The sequence below is a fragment of the Gouania willdenowi genome, unplaced genomic scaffold (assembly GCF_900634775.1).
Source record: "Gouania willdenowi unplaced genomic scaffold, fGouWil2.1 scaffold_119_arrow_ctg1, whole genome shotgun sequence".
Classification (NCBI taxonomy): domain Eukaryota; kingdom Metazoa; phylum Chordata; class Actinopteri; order Blenniiformes; family Gobiesocidae; genus Gouania; species Gouania willdenowi.
The window spans coordinates 910693-932197 of record NW_021144867.1 but is presented as its reverse complement, the minus strand read 5'-3'; the positions used below and the strand labels follow the sequence as shown (position 1 = coordinate 932197).

General features: G+C 37.6%; 1 protein-coding gene across 3 annotated transcripts; it reads left to right on the top strand.

Moving 5' to 3' along the window:
- Positions 1-675: 675 nt before the first annotated feature.
- LOC114458441 (protein Niban-like) lies at positions 676-15909 on the top strand. 3 transcript variants are annotated; one of them, XM_028440808.1, is made up of 15 exons: positions 676-703; positions 786-854; positions 4246-4376; positions 5254-5391; positions 5471-5588; positions 6617-6778; positions 9038-9153; positions 9230-9334; positions 10591-10753; positions 10825-11006; positions 11084-11230; positions 11315-11425; positions 12449-12556; positions 12637-12748; positions 13669-15909. In XM_028440808.1, the coding sequence occupies exons 2-15, from the start codon at positions 800-802 to the stop codon at positions 15162-15164; spliced, it is 3144 nt and encodes a 1047-aa protein (XP_028296609.1). In that variant the 5' UTR covers positions 676-703; positions 786-799; the 3' UTR covers positions 15165-15909. The 3 variants fall into 3 exon arrangements, with proteins under 3 accessions (XP_028296609.1, XP_028296610.1, XP_028296608.1); XM_028440809.1 differs by having other exon boundaries at positions 782-854; positions 6620-6778; XM_028440807.1 differs by having other exon boundaries at positions 782-854.
- The last annotated feature ends 5596 nt before the right edge of the window (positions 15910-21505 follow it).

Sequence of the window (21505 nt, the reverse complement as noted above, 5' to 3'; positions counted from 1 at the left end):
AATTATTATTTTTTTTTTCTGCGATAAGGATATCCCAAGACCCTTAAATTTGTGCAAGTATGATCAGCACACTTAAACTTAAGTAAAAATGCAAAAAGGCTAAAAAATTGAGAAAAAGTGACAAATACAACAAATCAGATATAAGGCTACAGTCAGGCATAAAAATGAAAATTGATATAAGGTTATCAGGACCATAACAGCGTTAAGTCTGGTATATACACCATATATCAGCCTTTAGACACAACAGTTACACGGCAAATGAAGCAGAAAAAGGCAGACCGATGTGTAGAAGCAAAACCTTAAAGTTACAAAAATTGAGTACTATCGAAGTGAGCAACTTTTAATTTGTACTTGAGTATTTTTTGTATGACTTCCTGTACATGTACTTGAGTACAATTTCAATCATCTAACAGCACTTCTACTGGAGTAGTATATATCAGTACTCTTTACGCCTCTCTCTATATATAACACAATATAGCTTATATCTTTCAACTGAAATATAAAATATTCATATACAGCACAGGTTTATGGTCAAATGTTTCATTCATTCTTTAGTTTCATCCATTGAATGATAATTTAATGATAACAAGCATGTGGCTGATGTGACAGATAGGCTCCACCCTCTCACCACAAAGTGGAGGAAACACGCTGTGCACAAGCAGCCTCCTGACACAACCCAAATAGCTTTCCTAGTGACCACAACGTAAGTCTCGGCTTCCTTTAGGTTTTGATTGTTTTAAGTAAATATGAATATAAATAACAGCAAAAATATTTTTTGCAGATAGACCGCTAATACAGCATGGGTGCATCTTCCTCTGGCTTGTTGGATGAGGCTAAAGTTAGTCACATCAAAGGTAAATAAGAATTTGTTCATTTTTCTATTGAGTTTCATCTCAGCTAATATAAGAATCATAGTGTTAAGTGAATGGGTTGAAAATAATAGTAATGAAGGCATGTGAAAAAGAGACAAAAGGGTTATTGCTGCCTATGATACAGCATTTGTGGATATTGTTACTTTTTCATTAAATGGATCTCTTATTGAGACTTGAACTGTATATAAATGCAGTGTTTAAAAGTTCATAAGTGTAATTCTGCTTATGGGACACTGGGATACAAAGCCTGGTGGTGAATAATTTCTAAGCTGTGTTTCACAGAGAGACCTTTCTTGTTACTGAATTGTTTGTTACTGTTTAAAGTGTTCATTTTGTCTTTATTATTGAATCTTTAAAAAAAATTGAATCACCTTAATCCCACATTTTTGGTGGGATTTCAAGTTTATTTTTGCATTTAAAAACTTTTTTGATTGCAAGGAACAGTTAAAAAGTTGATTTTGTTCTTTGATTGATGTGAAATAAATAAAAATAAAATAAAATAATGCATCAGTTTTTTATAGCACTTTTCAAAAAAAAAAAAAACTCAAAGAAAAAGTTTTTTTTAAGCTAATGGTTAAAGGGGCAGGCAGTATTATGGAAAAAAATCACTTTATACTTACTATATAATATATTTTATAACGGTTTTCAGAGGGCCAAAGTTGAAAAAGTTTCCTCCCTCCCTTGTTATTCTACATTTTGTAAAAAGTCAGCTCCAAACGGGCGAGTTGGATTTTCCCGCTACTTGACGTCACCTAGCGGAATTTCCTCCTCCTGTCAATCCTGGCTCCTCCTACCCTATAAATTAAGAAAACTAGCTCACAGCTAAAACAAACACTGCGGTTTAATATAGGATATACATTATACTTTATTGTCATAAATGTAAAGCTACATACACAAAATGTGTTCTCAGCATTCAACCCTCCCAGAGGAGCAGTGGGCAGCAACGATGTAGAACACAGGGAGCAGTTCCATTTTTAGTATCCATTATATTGCCTTGTATCACCTTTGACTTGATCTGATTTGTGACACAATACGATGCAGAGGTTGGACAAAACTAATGATTGGCACCTTAAATGCACTATTCCTGTAGTTAATAGAGATGAGGAGGAGAAAGTGACTTAGCAGCTTAACACTCCGGTGGGTGTTTGAAGCAGCTGAATTACTCCGCTGCTACTGCTGCTGTCATAAACATACAGCCCGAAGTGCTGAGACGGACTCACAATCACAATAGCGCTTATATAGCCATATGTTTTACTGTAATGTGCAGTTTTTTGGCTGAAAACATTAACAACAGCCAGTGTCTATAGACACGCCCACTCATGAACATGCATAAGTAGGCCCCAAAACAGCCTGTTTAAACTGCTCAGAAAGTCACCTTTCAGAGGGCTAAAAGTCTGGAAAACAGGCAAGTTTGGGAAAACAAACCTCAAATACTATGCTTTTGGGGTTCTTCGAACAAATAGCAAAATACTGCCCCTGGAAGCAGGCTTGTAACTGGAGATTTGTGTCTTTGAAAAATCCACTTTTGCTGTCTTTTTGACCACATATGAGGTAACTTGAGTGTCAACCGGCACAGAAAATGTGAAATAAAACCATTCAGTCGTTTGTTTGTGGTCTGAGTAAGTCTTACAACAAAGAGAAAAGTCCTCAGTTTCAAATTTTCTAAGTTTGTGACATCACAAGCTAAATCGGGAAAGAAATTACACCCCCAACCTGATTAAAACTTTTGCGAAAGTCCGCCATTGTTTTTCTTGCTAGCGAAGGAGTGAAGGTGCTTTCACACAGAATGCGACTGTAGCGACTGCAGGCACTTCAATGGCGGGAGGGAGGGGCTGCTGCCTCGGCTCTACAGACAGTGAAGGACGGAGGAGTTGTTGCTTGAAGTCGCTTGAAAAGTTCAAATTTTTTAACTTTGAGCGACTAGGTCGCGCAGAACCTCTTGAAGTCGCGTCATTTACAATGATTTCGAATGTAATCAAGTCACTTCAATCGCATTTGGTGTGAACACACCTTTAGTGTGTGCCACCCCGCGGAAGAGGTTGAAGGGGAGGTCTTTGCAACTAGAGGGACACACCACCCAAAACGGAGCGCTCTGAAACAGCTGGATTATAGAAGGTATTCAACCTCCCCTGTTGCTTGATCTGTGTTGTGTTTCGACCAAACCCCAGCACAAACATGTCATTTAGACCACAGGAAACACTTTTAAAAGGTGAAAACTTGGTATAATATGTCCCCTTTAAGACTAAATAAAGATTACGAAATGTTTAATTTGTGCATTTGTTTTTTAATTTTTTGAGATTTACGTCCTGTGTGAATGCTAACGTGCTTTTCTTCACGTTTATTATCGGCACAGTTGCATCCGGTCAATTATGTCCTATACAAACAAAGAATGTACAGCTATTTTGAGCCATTATATATTGTGTGTGTGTGTGTGTGTGTGTGTGTGTGTGTGTGTGTGTGTGTGTGTGTGTGTGTGTGTGTGTGTGTGTGTGTCAGTGTGTGTGCGTGTGTGTCAGTGTGTTAGATGAAAGCTAGGCGGGTCTGAGACCAACTCTAAGAATATGTGATAGTGGCTGCTCTCTGTAAACAAACGATAAACATTATGACTCTATCAGTAAAGCAATTAAAATACCAAACATACCAGAACACATGGCTTTAAAGATGTAAAGAATGGTACATTAGGCTTGGCTCAAATTTAGCAATACTCACTGAATTTTAAAAACATCTATGTCAAACTATATGATATTTTGTATTATACTGTATAACTGCTTATGCAGTGGATCAGTGGTTCTCATACTTGTTTGGCTAAAGTACCTAATTTCTCTTATTTCTGAATCCAAGTACTATTTTGTTCAAAAATAATATTTTTCTCAGAATACTATAAAAAACAACAACAGAGCCTAATGATGGAATCAGTGAGTGTTAAAGAATCTAACTTTGTAAATAAGTAGAAAAAACAGTATTTAATGCTTCCTCAATCATTTTTTTCTTCAGTGTTTTCATTTCTGGCATTTCTTATTTATTAATTTTTCTCTCTCTCTCTCTCTCTTTCTCGCTCTCTCTCGCTCTCTCTCTCTCTCTCTCTCTCTCTCTCTCTCTCTTTACCCACTGTAGTGTCATCGCGTAACCCTAGGTGTACACGTACCCCCATTTGAGAAACACTGTTGTAGAGAACAGCTAGATAAACTACATATTCAATTAAACTCACATTTTTGTAACTAACAAAATATGCTAATCTAAAATACTTTGACTAAATATCTATTTGACATTTACTAAAAAAGTGTTTTTGGTGTATTCAGGTATATACATTTATAGAAAGACTCTGAATAGTAAAACTCATTTTAAATGATTTTTGTTCTTTTTGTGTATTCAGGACTTGCTGACAGTTCGTTCCAGAGGTTCAGTGCATTTTACCGTCAGCAGTATGCAGCTGCCTACTATGGACAAGTACACAAGGAGGTGGAGCCTAAAAAAGAGGGGAGGAGCCTAATATTGACACAAAGGGTAAGGCTGCGTCCGAATAGTACCTCCTATCTCCTTTACTATCCACCGTTCCTTTACCCCCGGAAGTGTTTAAGTGGTGTCCATAACGAAGGGCGTCCGAATTCTCTTTAAGCTCAGGAAAAGAGACTCAATGTTTCCTTTATTTCCTCCTTTAGCCTAGGGAACACTGATGCATCCTTTACTAAAGGAGACGAAATAATGCAGGCCCACAATTCCTTGCTGCGACAACATTTAAAGGGAAACGCACACCCGAGTGCTCACGGAAACTCACGATAAGTAACGGAGACCATGTAAGCTTTCAAAGCAATAATATGCCTTGAACAACTTTAAATAAATAATCTAAAACCCATATACGTGTTATATGTAAGACATATTATCAGATTATAACTGATATAAAACAGACTCTCTGTGGTTCAAGAAAAAGGGATCAGAGACATTTTTTTGCCACATTATGTTTTATTCAACATAATTTATATTTATGAGTGGAAGGTGAGCGTGAGCATGTGACGTTCTTTTAGTTTCACTGTTGTTCCTTGTAGCCTCTTTGTCTTTGATTTACATTCAAACCTTATAAGTTTTTATATCAACGGAAAGTGTTACACATGAGCTTTTAGTCCATTTTTGGAAATTTGTAGTTTTTTATCCACGGCAGACGTCACTAACCTTTGTGGTCGTCACCTAGTGAAAGTGCGTCTTTCCCTAACTCCTCTCCTAACACCTTTCCTTAACCTCGTGACGTCATCCATGTTCTTAATTTAGTAAAGTAAGTGTGTGTGTGTGTGTGTGTGTGTGTGTGTGTGTGTGTGTGTGTGTGTGTGTGTGTGTGTGTGTGTGTGTGTGTGTGTGTGTGTGTGTGTGTGTGTGTGTGTGTGTGTAGCCACAGTATGACCCACAAACAGTGCTGTACCAAAGCAGTGTAAAGTTCTCCTGCTGGGATGAGCAAGGAAAGAAACCTAGAGAGAGATACATTGTCCTGAGGAGGAACTACAACCTGGAAGTACTTGAGAACATAGAGGTAACACACACATCATTTCACACAGTTCAATCCACTAAACAACAAATGTAAAAACTCTCTTTTGTGTTTCCAATTTAAGAGTTTCAGAAACCGCTGCGCCGCTAAGTTAATCATTCAACCAGCAGGGGGCAGCGTATTCACCACAGAAGAAGAGTTCAGAGTTCACCTGGAAAAGACCTGTTCAGGAATCCTTAATGGTATTTAATGGGACTAAATTCATGTTTTATCAAACATATTCGTTTTTCATATTAAACACAATGGCAGGAAATATAAATAACACAATTTCATTTAAAACTTTGGATTCTACATGAATGTGTCAAACATTTACATTGCTGTATATGAGTATACTGTGCTTTCAATATAGTAAAACTAGTAAAAATGGCCTTAAAGGGATCCTTCACTGTTTTTACAAATGTGGCGTAAAACCTTTAACATGTACTTAGAAGATCTGTGCCTAACACAACACATTATTTTGCATCACATTCGTTTTATCACCTTTTAAAAATGGGACTACTTTACCGTTTTAGAGCCTGTATTCCACCATCTTGAAATCACATGATTAATGATGTCACACGGCCCCACTGCCTGTAAACATCCTATTGTTTTCTATTGGAGTGAAGCATTACGACTGCTTTTTAGGTTATTTGGCAGCTTTTTCGGTCAAAATGCCAATTTGTGCTTCTTTTGGTTGCTGTAAATAATCCAGAAAAGTAAAAGATGTCGACGTAAACCTCTTTTGTTTATCGAAAGAGGATAAAAACCGTTTTGCCCCAAAAAATAATCTAATACCGCACAGGGCGACAGTTCCAACTCTCCGGTTTCGGAGTAGACAATGAAGCAGAGAAGAAGATCTCTTCTAAATGACCTTTACTCTCCTTTAAAAAGTGCACAGCTGATGTTATGATTGGGCGTCTTCAACAGACCGTTTAAATTTGTAAAAACAGTGGAGGATCCCTTTAACACCAAGACCTGCAATACACTAGTGGCCACTGGTGGTATTACAGTATAAAATTAAGTTGCATCATTTTCTTTCGGCATAGAATCTCTTTTCTGCAAATATCTTTCTTTTTCAGATCACAACCTATCTTTCATTGACTGTTCACACAGGCGTTTGATTTATAAACCAAACAGAACAAGTTTAGAAACTGTTGGATTTTTTGTGTATTTGTGTAATAAGGCATTCAAATAATGTACTTGCTTTATGTTCTGCTGCATGTGTGACCAGAAGCAAGAGAGGACTCTTCTTCGGTGGTGTCGCCTCCCGATACGTTTGCTGTGTACCTGCAGCTTCCTCACAGAGGCCACAGCTGCTTCCTGTTCCAACAAGAGAAGGAACGACATCACTTCCTATCTCACCTAAAGACCTGCATTCGACACTGCAACCTTGGTAAAACTTCATCTTTATTATCCAATAATAATAAAAAAAATACAATCATCAAAATATTGGTAAAAACCCTAACCCTAACTTTTTTTTCCCCAAAGATTCAAAGAAAAACTACTTCAAAACATTTTTTACTTCAATCAAAAAAAGTGTTTGAATACAAACTTTTTGTATCCAGAAAATTCAGTTGTATACTTTTTTCTTTGACTAATATTGCTTTTTTTTAAAATTGAAGTGAAGTTTTCTTTATTTAAAATATTTAATTAATATGGGCCTGACAACAAATTCTGAAAATGACAAAATAATACACCAAATGACAACAACACGCAAAGTAATAACAAAAACAGACATTTTAACAAAAAACACACACAAAAGGACAACAAAATGTCCCAAAATGACAAAAAAAAAATACACATTGTGACTCGAAAAACACACAAAATGACTAAAAACAACAACAAAACCACACAAAACAGCAAAAGACAAAGACAAAATCTTTATTATTTCCTTTATTGATGCTCGGATTGTTATTTTTTGACATGCAGACATAAATGTTGATAGTGAGACCTTTGGATCAGACAATCACATTTTTGTGGCCTCGCTGTGTCAAAAAAATACATCTGTATATCATTTTAAAGACAGTTTAAAGCTTTTAGTTTCTAAATTCACCTATGTGTGAAATAGCTGTCTAATATTAGAAAAACAATCAGTTATGACAGGTAAAGCACATGAAAACTATAAAACAAGGAGATTCTTACATTTTTTTGGAGCAGCGAACAATTTATTTTTTTTTTTTACATTGTTCTTAATAACCTTCAGCACATATTTCATCTCTACTAGAAACCCTGGCATGACAACGTATAAATAAATAGATGCAGTTTATTTCCTGTGTGGTGGGCTATGAGTCACATTTCTATCAGTCATAAGGTTTCACAAACGCAGCATCAACATCTGCACGACTGTGTTTGCAACAGTGACAGGAAGCAACACACAACTGGTCTCATCATCAAAAAACCACAACATGCAGAGTTAACCATAAAGTCGTGGTCTTCACTGCTTATAATATAACTCAGTATTATTCCTTTGTTTGATTATTATAGAGCTGAAATGTAGAAGTGGATGTGAAAGCTCAGGAATATACATTGTTTTTGATTACCGTACTTATATGTATCAATAAACAAAATAAAATCGACATTGTTTATTTAAATGTTAGTTGGTCACATAAATTAGATACAGGTTAGCGTTCAGTTTTGGAATAAATGGGGACTTCTGTCTGCTGACTAAGACTTAATTTATATTACTTTGATATGGTGACAACAGAGGAAGAATTGCATCATGGACGTTGATTTTTTTAATTTATTTATTTTTAGCTTGTTTTTGTGGAAATGCTGCAGATGCTGCTGGTAAAATAAAGAAGTTTTTGAGCAAAATGAGTTTCTCTTCCTCGTTTCTATCTGATTAAGTAAGAAAGGATTAATCCAAACTCTTTCTAGGAAAGTGATTCACAAAGACAGAAAAACATGAAAAAGTCCCAAGTACAAACATTTTATTATGAAAGCAACATTTTTTTTATCTGCAGTAGTTAAAAATGAACATTTTTGACTTATGATAAACTTTGATATTTTATTAAAATTCATCTAGATTTGTCTAAATCCCACTTTTGAATTGTTTGAAAGGAGAGATCTGGAACAATTTCACCTGTATTTATTAGGGGTGTGCATTTTTAGATTTACGATTTGCGAGAACAAATAAAAACTTGCAAGAAAACTTGCGAGAACAAATCAAAGGTAACTAAGTACAATTATTAAAAACAAGTGGTATGTTTATCAAACTGTCAAATTACATTTCTCAAAAAAGTTTAACTTTTGCTTCTAAAACAGATTCTGAATCTGTTACGTTCTTAAATTGCTAAAAAAAAAAAAAAAACAAAGACAAAAAAAGCAACATACATCTATAAAAGCTCAGTATGTTTTATAAAAATAAAGTGTAATTAACTTCCAGCTAAAACACATTGAGGACTGAGGTAGTTAAACAAGGTCTGATGTGGTTCACTGACACCTAGTGACCGGGCGTTTACGTGCTATGCATATGTTAGTGAAATTAAATGTTTTTTCTTCATGAAAAACATCATTTAAAAAATCGATTTGGTCATTTTTCGGATAGATACAATACGCGCCCGGTGAAATATCACGATATATATTTTTTCTGACACCCTTAGTATTTACATTAAACCCTCACTGAATCATAAACAACAACTACCTCCTACAGATCCCTGGCGTAGTTCTTCCTTTGAGAGCCAGGCGTTTGCCAGAGCTCTGCGACAGTACCGACAGGACAAGGGACGCTATGAATCCTGGGAAATGCAGTTTGGCGCAGAGGAGCAGGTCAGCAAACACTCACATAGTGCAGACCTGTGGAGTCATCACATACTGAATAGTGTGTGTGTGTGTGTGTGTCCAGGTGCTGGCCTCTCAGGTGATGGAAGAAGTGTTGCCATGGTTACAGACTCAGCTCCATTCCAGGGTGAAGGGGAAACAGATGGAACGGATAAGATTGTGGCAAGCAGTGAGTTCAACCTAGATTATTTAATATGTTGAGGTACGCTAATGCTATTTAGAAAAATACAACTAGTGTCTTTTACATGTAGTTTTTTTTTCCATTCTCCCTCAAATACATTTTTTTTCTTCATGATGTTTATTTTAAGTAATAATACTGCTATCATTAAAGTAATGAATCTATTTGTAACATGGCTTACATATTGTTCTAAATGTGTCTAATCCTAGATATATTGTGTGTTTTGTTGTTGTTGTAATATCTAGTGTGTTCTTTTTAAATAAAATGTGTATATAGGTATCTAATTTTAATTCAAATCTTAATATAATATTTGTATTAGTGTATTGTTAGCTTCAAAGTGTTAGCTTTAGGGTTAGCTTTACCAGCCATAAACGTATCATGATTCTGAAGTTTGAAATTTTAGATTAAGATTCAATCTACAAAATAAGTCTAACGCAATCGTTAGGGCTAGCTTTATAGTTTTAGAGGTTAGCTTCTTAGCCATAGAGTTATAGGGTTTAACTGGGTTAACTTTAAAGCATTAGGGTCAGCTTTATATGGTTAAGGTTAGATATATAGGGTTAGGCTTAGCTTTAGATCGTTATGGTTAGATTTATATGCTTACACTTAGATTTATAGGGTTAGATATATCTTTAGATTGTTAGGGTTAGATTTATATGGTTACACTTAGATTTATAGGGTTAGATATATCTTTAGATTGTTAGGGTTAGATTTATATGGTTACACTTAGATTTATAGGGTTAGATATATCTTTAGATTGTTAGAGTTAGATTTACATGGTTAGATGTAGATTTATAGGGTTAGATATACCTTTAGATTGTTAGGGTTAGATTTATATGGTTACACAGATTTATAGGGTTAGCTATATCTTTAGATTGTTAGGGTTAGATTTAGATTAGATGGTTAGACGTAAATTTATAGGGTTAGACTTAGCTTTGAAGCACAAGGATTGGCTTTATAAGATCATCATGATCATGATCATCATCAGCTTGTCACATACTGATGAAACAGCTGACAGAACAATTTCATCAACTAATTCTGGCTGTGATATGGACGTCAGATCATGGCCTATTGGAACGTCTATACGCATATCATTTTGGTTGTCTATAGACGTTGTAGAATTATAATGAATCTTTAACCCATGAAGGACTAAAATGACTCTTTTGCCCTTTATGGAGGATGAAAGAGTGAGTTTAGTGTTGGCTCAGCTAAACTCTGTGTTTTTAACATTGTTATTTGGCTTTCAGACGGTGCAGGCCACCTACACTGTGGTGCTGGAACAGCTGACAGCAAAGCTCCAATCTCTCCGCAAAGAGTGTCATCAGACAGCATCAGCCAATCAGATGCTTATTAGATCAAACTTGGACCAGATTGTGACTTCTCACAGCTACCTGGAGCAGAAAGTCAAAGGTTAACATTGATTGTTACATTAAAGCATCCCTGTCTGAACAGTAATGGTAACATTTGTTGACATGTTTCAGACTGCATAAGTAAGGAAGCAGAGGAGGTGTGCCGTGAGTTTATTACACCGTACATGTCCTCAATGACTGAAACCCTCACAGACAATATCAGTGCAGCGTTTGTTGGGATGCAGGACGCACTGCATGCACACATGGATTCTGTGTTTTCAGAAACTCTAGGAGGAGTTGAGCACACAAAGCAGGTCAGAGAGGCTTTAAATTATTGGTGAGGTTTAAGTTGATACTTTAACGTTAGTCTTTTCCATCCTTTTTTCTTAAGGCTTCATCAAGCCTGAGCTCCATCAGTCTGGATCAGTACTACCAGCAGGTGGAGAAAGTGGCAGCTCAACTAGAAGATCTAGAGCAACGTTTTGGAATGAGTGACGTACAGAGACTAATCTTCTTCACACATCTGGAACTGGAGCAGGTGAGAAGAACCACTAACCGGTACCAAACAAAAGTATTCTCAGTGGATCAGAAAGAAACTATACTTGTTGTGTTTGTGTTGCAGCTGCAGGAAAATGCTCTTTACACCTTGGAGCAGTTCATCAAGTCATCGGCTAGACTGCAACCCTCCCAGGTTCCAGTGAAAATGAAACGAGCCAAAGAAAGAGTACTAAAGGTCTGAACAATTCTGGATTTTATACTCAATTATGCAAGGAAGCCTTTTTTGTGAGATAAAATTATCTACTTTTGTTTTAGGATCATTAAACTAAGGCTGCAGTGATCCAATATTTTGGAGATTGAATATTCTTTTGATTAAACCATATTATTCTAGATATACTTTTACCTATACTTAATTTTAGATATGCAATAGAAAATAAGCCCAATCGCTTAATAATACCAACCTATTTGTTTCCTTTTTCAGAAAACATTTACTATGGTATTTACATATTATTAAAATTAGATTAAATTATTTGTCATGAAAAGATTCCACTATGTGGTGTGTCAACCTAAGAAGCATGGCAAGGCATGGTTAAAAAACGTTAAAAGAAACTCGATAAAAAAAAAATTAAATAGTTTCAAATAGATGAGGCTTTCTTGGTTAAAATTCATTAAAAAAAATGTTTTTGTAATATGTATTTGTGGACCTCTAGGAATCATTTGAGCCCGACATTAGACAACTGAAACTTACAAAAAAAATCCCTCAGGTAAACGCAAAAAAAATGACACAAAAACACTGCATAAAACACACAAAATTACTCCAAAAACACAAAATGACAACTGAAATGCACAAAATTACTTGCAAAACACACAACTACAAAAATACACAAAACCCTAACAAATAAACACTGCCGTAAATAACAAAACAAAAACACACACAATAGCAAAAACACACAAAATGATAAGAAAAAACAATATGAATCCAAAATCATAAAACAAGCACACATAACATGGGAGGAAAACATACAAAATAACACTAAAAGACTCCAAAAAAAAATCACACAAAACCAAAATAAACAGGGAAAAAGATGTTCTTTCCTGTGTTAATGCTCAGATCAGTTATCATAAATTCTGACATGAATGTTAAGAATGTAGCTCTCTGCTGTGATAAAACTTCATTATCAGTGAATAAATGAATACCAGTGAGTTAAATGAATGAACTCCTCCATAACTCAGTATGTTAAAATATGTGTGAGTGCAGCAGCTGGATTATGACAGTCGGGTGGTCCAGAGGAGGCTGTATCAGGAGGCTCTGCAGGACATCACTCTGCCCTTCCTCACCAAAACTATGGACCGTCGGTGGAGAACCGTATGTTGAACCCACAGATGTGGCACAACCCTGTGTTTGTGTTCTTTCTGCTCAACATAAAGTGTGTTTTCTGTGTCCAGGACCTGCAGCAGTTTGAGCAGTACATTTTCTCTGACTACAGCAGTTTCATCCTGGTTGAAAACATCTACGAGGATGTGCTCAGAAACATCCTCAATACAGAAATAGAGAAAGGTAAACACAAGAAATGAGCATGGCATGTTTTTTTTCCTAGGAGCATAGTGATTTAGTTATTTAGTATGTTGGGCATCATGAGGCTTTGTTTGATCTTTGATGAACTAGATTAGACGTAGGCACCGAACGTAAATGCACATGATGACTCCAAAAACACACAAAATGACAAATAAATACATAAAACCATAGCAAATAAGAAAAAATTATTCAGATGTCAACAATTTTTTTTTAATAACACACAAAATGAAAACAAAAATACGCAAAAATTACTAATTACCATTAACCGTTAACAAAAATACACAGACTGGCAGAAAATTGTACAAAGTGACAACAAAAATACACAAACATGAGTGAACATCAACCCAAATACACAAATTGGCAGAAAGTTGCCAAAATTGGCACAAAAATCCACAAAACAACAACGAAAATGTAGAAAATGACTCCAAAAACACACAAAATGACAAGAAAAATAAACAAAGCAACAACAAAAACGCACAAAACCCTTTGTTCTTTCTTCTATTAATGCTCAGATTGGTCATTATTCTAAATTTTGACAGGAATGTTGTTAAGGTGGCCCTTGGATCAGACAATCACATTTTGTTGCCCCTACTGTGATGAAAGTTGCCCATCTTTTGACATCATGATGCCACAATACTATATGAATGAGAGATTATTTTTACCTTTTTGTTTTTTGCAACTCAGATCTGCATATATTATGTCCTGTTCTCTTCTTAGAAAGCATTACCAAGCAAAACATAATGTATTAATGCTTTTTAAAATTTACTTACATGTTCCTTACATCTTTCAAGGCTCAGTTCATTTAATTATTGGTTTTTGAACTGATAAAGGCCTTTTCTGTCTTTCACAAAGTAATCCAGAATCTGACCCCTGACCTTATATTTCTGCACTCTCTGTCTCAGTGCTCCAGGAGGCTGTTAGCAGGAAGACCATCAGCCTCCTTCTGGACATGTCTGATCTGGCCTTAAGTCAGTACAGTCTACTGGGACCCAGCCCGCCCCGCTCTGCCCCGCAGAGCCCAGCTGTTCACCCTCGACTTTCCTCATCAGTCGTCCCAATCAAAAATGAGGAACTTCCTCATCTCATGCTGCTAGGTAATAGTGAAATAGCTGAGCAAAAAGTTAGCACTGGTGCTGAACTCAAAGCCAGTCCTGCTCAAACCTCAGAGCAGGACACAATCCCTGTGTCACCTGTGATTGTTGTGACACAAGAACCGGATGAACAGGAAAGATCAAAGGATCAAAGCTCAGGACATCAAAGGTCAGGGGATCAAAGCTCGGGGAAAATCAGTGAAGAAGTTGTGGCCGAGGCAGACTCAGTAAAAACAGAGACTGGAACGTCAACCTCTGAGAAAGATGTAACAGACGATGTTCTTCCAGCTGATCTAATTTCTGATCCAGAATCTAGCACCCTGAATCCAGAATTTAGTACCCTGAATCCAGAATCTAGCATCCTGAATTCAGAATCTAACATCTTTACAGAATCTAGCACCCTGAATCCAGAATTTAGTACCCTGAATCCTGAATCTAGCACCCTGGTTCCAGAGTCTAGCATCCCAAACCCAGAATCTAGCACCCTGAATTCAGATTCTAGCATCCCGTATCCAGAATCTTGCACCCTGAATCCAGAGTCTAGCACCCTGATTCCAGAATCTAGCACCTTGAATCCAGAATCTAACACCCTGATTCCAAATTCTAGCACCTTGAATTCAGAATCTGGCACCCTGAACCCTCCTGACCAGAAGTCCATAGAAACAGAACATGATAATTGTTCTATGACAGACTTCTCATCATCAGATCAAAGGTCAGAGGTCATTCCTTGCACTGAACCCTTTTCTGCTGACACAGATAGACCTTTAAAAGTCAATCTTGGGACCCTTAGTGAGGTCATTCGTTGCATTCATGAGGAGACTCCAATAGTCCAGCAGACGACTGACAGAGCCGTTTACTTAAAGGGAGAAATTAAGAAAAATTGGGATGCACAGAACGTGAAAAAGCAACAAGCAAAAGAGGTTTCAGAAAAAAAGGAAGAAGAAGAAGAAGGATTACCAGCCGAGGGCGCCATCACTGAACAGGAAGATGTCAAAGCACATCTGCAGCATGAAGATGAAGGAGCTGAGCTCAAGAAGAATAAGAGAGAAGAGAATGAAGAAGCAGCAAAAGCAAACAGAGGTCATCATACAGAGGAAGAAAAAGGAAATGTAAAGGAGGGCTTTAAAAGCTCTCAGCCAATAGAATCACAACCAGAGAGTGTCACTGAGCTGCCATTGGACAACATCGCCCTCATTAGAGAACTCATAACCGAGGTTACTGTTGTGGAGACGGTGATCAGCCCGTGTGACGTGATCCATACTAACCTGACACAAACATCAGCATCTCAGCCAAATGTGCATCACTAAAGCAAACATTACACATATTTGATGCTTAATCATAAAACCATGAATAGAATAGAGAAAATAGTGTTTTTATCCATCAGGTAAAAATTCCCTAATAAAGAACTTTGACATGTTGACTCAATCAAAATGCAAATGGTCAAACACATCAAATAAAAGCAGCTCTACAATGGACCGGTGCCCTGCCCATGGTGCCCTGGCCATGGTGCCCTGCCCATGGTGCCCTGCCCATGGTGCCCTGCTCATGGTGCCCTGCCCATGGTGATCCTGCCTGTGTCCATAATGTAAGCTGCATTAGGCTTCAGCACATGCCAGTTAGAGATAAACGAAAGCACAAGTTTCCTCATTTAAATGAGCCTTTGTTAATCAGCTGATAGATTAACGTTTCATACACAAACAAACTGCGTATGTCCTAAGACATAGTAATGTGTTTATACAAGAAAGGGTTAAATCTATCATTGGAAAACACAGCACTGTAAATAGAGCTATTAACAGCTGGAATAACCTTGATGCAGAGACAAAACAAGCTGCAAACTTGACTAGATATAAAGAAAAAACTCGGAACACATTCTTACGCGAATACGAGATCAACACATCAATGAGGAACGTCGAAAGAAGATGAACTCTTATTTTGAACTGGAGGAACGCAAACAACGTCGGGGAATGAAATCTGCAGGGAACAAGGACGACACAAACAACGATGGAGAGGAGGAATGAAAGAAGACAACACTGACTACAGCTGAGCATAAATCCTACATAAAAAGGACAAAAAAAAAAAAAATGAAATTGTGTTCAGAACAACTGTTTGACCAGAGAGACAAGCTTTGATGTAAATTTTCTGTGTTCAAAACAGGGGACGGGACTTAGATAAGCAAACTGCTTCTCTCGTCTCCTTTTTCGGCATGTACAAAAAAAAAAAAAAAATGAATAACGAAACTTCTGTGAATGCAACCATGTCGGAAATAAACTGAATAAATAAATAAAAAAATAAAAATAGATCCAAAGAAAACAGGACAAACTGATCATGTATCGACTTATTAATGATCCAAAAACAACTGTCACGTGATTACGCGAATAAACAAAATAACAGCCAAAGCCCCCCCATCCTATCATGTTTCAGCTTGATATTTAGTACTTTTTTACTATAATGTACCTCCTAAGAAACCTAATCAATAACTATTTGTATATAACTAATAAAAAAATTGCATTTGACGTTTTCGGTCAGTTAAGGTGGGTGATCCTGCAAGATTCGGTTTTTAACATCTTAGGTTGATCATTTATCATCAAACTGCTGGCCTTCAGTTATTTTTGTGATTTGGACTATTTTCTCAAAACATAGGACAGAATAAGGGCAACATCTATACGTGACTGAAAAATACTTTATCGTGATAAAACTTATTTTTGCTCAGAAAAAATAGGAAAGTTCCAAAACAAGCATTGTCATGTGTGAATTTTTTTCTTAAATAAACAAAGTACAAGAAAAATTGTTTCGGTAGTTAAGAAACAATACAAAAATATACCTGTAATAAAATGTATCCACTACAGTGCACGTTCTTTCTGGATTTTTCTTCAACAAAAGTGTCCAAAAATATAAATTAAAGAAATCACACCACAACAAATTATTTAAAAAAATGAATGGGCAGATACATACAGCTTGGTTGTCGCTTTGTTGAAACAGCAGCAGTATTTTTACACTAGTATCACAATCATTTAGGGCCTATGCTACGAATCTAAAGTGGATTAATCTCTCTGTTAGCTGGCTTCAACTAACCAAACACTCCCTGTCAGACAGGAGCTGTACTACGAACATCGATCACAACACACTAATTGAAGCCAAGTGATTACAGCCTTGCTACGTGCACATGCACATGAAAAGGGTGGAGCTTGCATCATCTGACCAACCAATGGAGAGAACTGGCAGACTGAGCGTCTTTACAATGAATGGAGGAACAGTTTATGATCTTAAACAATTATAATGAATATAAATCCATGATGACAGGAAGAGCAACAGTGAAGTAGTTCAGTGCACAGCAGGAGGCGGAGCTTTTATACTCTCTCAGATCTGATCCACTTCATAACTTGGTACCAACCAGGTTGCTGAAGTTTAAAATGATGAATAATTAAAATCCATCATTCAGACTAATGACAACCCTGTTGTTAATCAATCAATCAATCAATCTTTATTTGTATAGCGCCAAATCATAACCAATGGTATCTCAAGGCACTTTACAGTAGAGCAGTCTTAAGGACGGACTCTTCATTTTATGGATACACACATATGCATATATACGTATATACACATACATATGTATCCCACACCCAACATGAATTCATCATGGCGGCAAGGAAAACCTTCTGTTAAGCAGCAGGAACCTTGTGTGGATCCCATTCCTATGATGAACAGCCATCCACGTTATGCTGTGTTGGGTGTGTGCAGAGAAAAGGGTGGAGACAGAGCCGCTGAGTCTCTGTAACTCCACACTGAGGATCCCACGGACCTGCAAGACAAAAGCCAGAAGGAGTACAGGAGCAAACACACAAGGGAGTAAGCAGACATAGAGGGAGTGTTTGAAAGAGGAATGGGACCCTCTCCGGTCCCTCTCTAACCTAAATGACCTCTCTCTTAACGCCCTCTCCAACCTCTCTCCAACCGAGCATGCCAGACCCCCCCCCCGGCAGTCTATGCCTATTGCATCTTAATTATGAGCTATGAGCTGGTTCCTAACTAAAAGCTTTATCAAAGAGGAATGTTTTGAGCCTAACCTTAAAGGTAGAGAGGGTGTCTGCCCCCCGAACCGTGGTTGGTAGATGGTTCCAGAGAAGTGGGGCCTGATAACTGAAAGCTCTTCCTCCTATACTACTTTTAGAGATGAATGGAACAACGAGTAGTCCAGCATTTTGAGAGCGTAGTGTTCTGGGGGGATTGTATGGCACTACAAGCTCCTTGAGATAGACTGGTGCCTGTCCATTTAGGGCTTTATAAGTGAGAAGAAGAATCTTGAATTCTATTCTATATTTTATGGGAAGCCAATGCAGAGAGGCTAATACAGGAGTAATGTGATCTCTTCTCCTAGTTTTAGTCAGTACACGTGCTGCAGCATTTTGAACCAGCTGAAGTGTCTTAAGCGACTTGCTCGGGCAGCCTGCTAAAAGAGAATTACAATAATCCAGTCTAGAGGTAACAAAAGCATGGACTAGTTTTTCGGCGTCGCCCTGAGACAGGATAGATCTGATTTTAGCAATGTTACGGAGATGAAAGAAGGCAGTTCTTGAAGTTTGTTTTATGTGAGAGTTGAAGGATAAGTCCTGATCAAATAGAACCCCAAGGTTTCTAACAGTTGTGCTTTGTGCCAGAGTAATGCCATCTAGGGCAGTTAGGCTAGCATAGGTTTCTCTAAGGTGTCGCGGGCCCAGTACAATGACCTCAGTCTTGTCTGAGTTGAGAAGAAGAAAATTTTGGTCCATCCAGGCCCTAATGTCCTTTAGACAGGCCTCAAAGAAAAGGCAGGGATGAAAGAACCCAGGCAGGAAGTTGCTGACACTGTTAATGATATTAATCCACTGGATGATAAAGGAACAGCGCTCTGCAGTTAAACTTTGTTACAGCACACACGTGTTTCTATTCAAGAAGACCTCTATCACACACACTGGGATGAGAACAACATTGTGCATGTTCCTGCTGATAATGTCAGACCCAGCGTATGAATGAATGAATAACTTCAGCCGTCTGCGCACATGGATCGACACAAAGGTTTCATCAGCTGACTGTAGATCAGTCCATTAGATATAAATAATTCCTAAAGGATGTCATCGGTAAATTAAAGGATGTCATCTATAATTAATAATCTTCTTTCCTAAAATCAGCTGTCAAATCTGCACCAACCAGGATCATCTAACAATGGGCAGGTCGTTTTCTAAGAAATCTGATTGGTCAGTGGGCGGGGCTTTAGGACTCGCTAACATCCAAACCAGAGCAAAACCTTGTCGCAACCAGGTTAGCCATTCAGCATTAATTTCCATAGTGATTAAGCTAAAGTTTTGTAGTCCAGCACACACTGATTAAATCCCGGAAGTTAGCGCAATAAGAGGTCATCTAGATTCATAGCTTACCCCCTTAATCAATACCAATGTTGTTGATATTATCAATATTTTGGATCAAACCCACCCAAATCTACCAGTCAAGCATTGTTCTATTCCTAAGGATGTACCTTAATTACATTATTAAAGACTTGTTTATCATGTGTGTTAGATATTTCTTTATTAAATGAAATAAAGGTGAAGGTGAATGGCATTGATGCAGATATGAACTTGTTTCTATTTACAGTATCTAAAAAACAACAAAGCATTTAGTTTCACTTTTAATAACTTAAATATACAAATAAGAGGTTACTGTGCAAAATGTCTTTAAGAACAACAGTGAACAGTTATTAGCTAAGAGACCCATTGTCTGTCAGTTAGTACATGATGCTGTGATACATGGATACATTCAGGAAGCAGATCCTAGTCTAAGTTGGACGTATCGACAAAATTATGCAAATAATAGAAAGACTTATGCTTTTAAAAGGAATGTAGCAGCCAATTTTTCTACCAAATTCACAAACAATGGCACAATCACAAGCAATAAAATCCATTTCCTCTTACACACAAATAAAAATACACATTTTGGGGACTTGAATGTTTTGAACCTGAAAAGTAAGACACTTCGCAGAGCTTGTTGTGTAAAAAAAACAAGCAGACTCGCAATGAAAAGCTGGAATGAAAGGAATGGATGCAAGTGATGTCACATTATTCAGTGTGAGCTCATCAGAAAACATTTATGTCTGCAGGAAACTCATTGTTTTGTGTATGACAATATATTAGTGTCAAACTCTAATCTGAGCTTCCCTGCTCAGGATGGTGCCCCTGGGATCCGACCCCAATAAGTGGTAGAAAATGGATGGATGCCTTAGGCTACGTTCAGACTGCAGGCAAACGCAGCCCAAATCCAATCTGGTAAAGACAGTTTGAATAGCACACAAGGAAACTTGAAGCGCCTGTTGCACTTGCTAAAGGTTTTTCCTTCAAGTCTAAATTCCTGCTTGTGTAGAACTTCGCTTTACACAAAAGCGTCTGCTAAATGAAATAGTAGAATGGTAGAAATAACAATTCTTTTTTTCCTAAATCAAACCCAGCTCCCTTCCATGTGCTTCTAAATCTAATACGTATCTGATATTTTAACAAAAGCCCTGCCATTGTCCTACCCCAACTCTTCTCACCTGTTCCTTTCCCCCTCACGATGGTATAACACTCTTGTTAATATTCTCTCTTTAATAAAGTTTATCTTACCCTTCCTTAGGGGGGGCTGGTGATGGTCACAACAAAATAAATGCATGTATTTCATTGCAATAATAAAACATGCATAGCTGTCTAGACTGCACTTCATGTAGTGTTGACCTTCGAGCGGTGGGTGCATGCAGGTCACTTCAGGGATCCATTCAGCTCATATTCTAAACTAATATATGTTGCATTTAAAGGAGCACAGGACAGGATCAAGAAATAAGTCTCCATAGTGAAACGACTTCACAGCAATGCAGCAGATACTGTGACTAGAAGATGGATACCCGACCAAAGCCGGGTGGAAACCGTTCACATAGGGCTTTATTCTATTCCAAAAAGCTGCGCAGCAACACTGTTTTTGGCTGCGTGCTATTCTCCCTCTGTACTTAAGTCAGTCGCTGTGTGCCTCCATCCCAGTTACGCACTCTGGGTGGAGCGGCCCTGAATTGTGGGCGTTCCCATTCAAATCTGGCCTTGCGCGCATTCTCACGTCTGCTTAAGTGCTTTTCCTCTTACGCACTTCTAACCTTGGAATAAGTGCAGCGCTCCGATAAGGTGAAACATTATATTGCACTAGAAGTTTGGACTTAGTTACATTTTAAGCCACACGGATTCGTGCGTCGTGGAGCTGCAGCTGTGATCACCCGAGTTGCGCCTCAGCTGCTGCTGCTTGATTAATTAAAGCTCTGAAAGACGCAGACTTCTGTCCACGTTGCCACAGTGATGTCCAACTATTTTCATACTAGGTTCAATGTAAAGCCACAGTTGCCCTGTGCGCTAATCTGTTCTGTCGACATTAACAGTTTAAACAAACTTTGTATGAGGAAAAAATTGGATTTTAACTGTCGCGTTCAGGTTGGACTCGGGACAAAAAAAATGCAGCCTGATTCACACTCCAACTGTGACACGGTTATTTATTTACTTGCCGTTCACATGACCGTTTACTGCAAGACCTGCACACATGCCTCTGCATGTCTACTTGTCTTCTTCCAGTCTCCAAGCAGTCTTCTTCTTCTTTATTTCCGTCAGAG

Coding starts and splice junctions, on each gene's coding strand:
- LOC114458441 (XM_028440808.1), top strand. CDS start 800: ATGGGTGCATCTTCCTCTGGCTTGTTGGATGAGGCTAAAGTTAGTCAC. Junction 4,377..5,253: donor GCCTAATATTGACACAAAGG/GTAAGGCTGCGT, acceptor GTGTGTGTGTAG/CCACAGTATGACCCACAAAC. Junction 12,557..12,636: donor TGGACCGTCGGTGGAGAACC/GTATGTTGAACC, acceptor TTCTGTGTCCAG/GACCTGCAGCAGTTTGAGCA.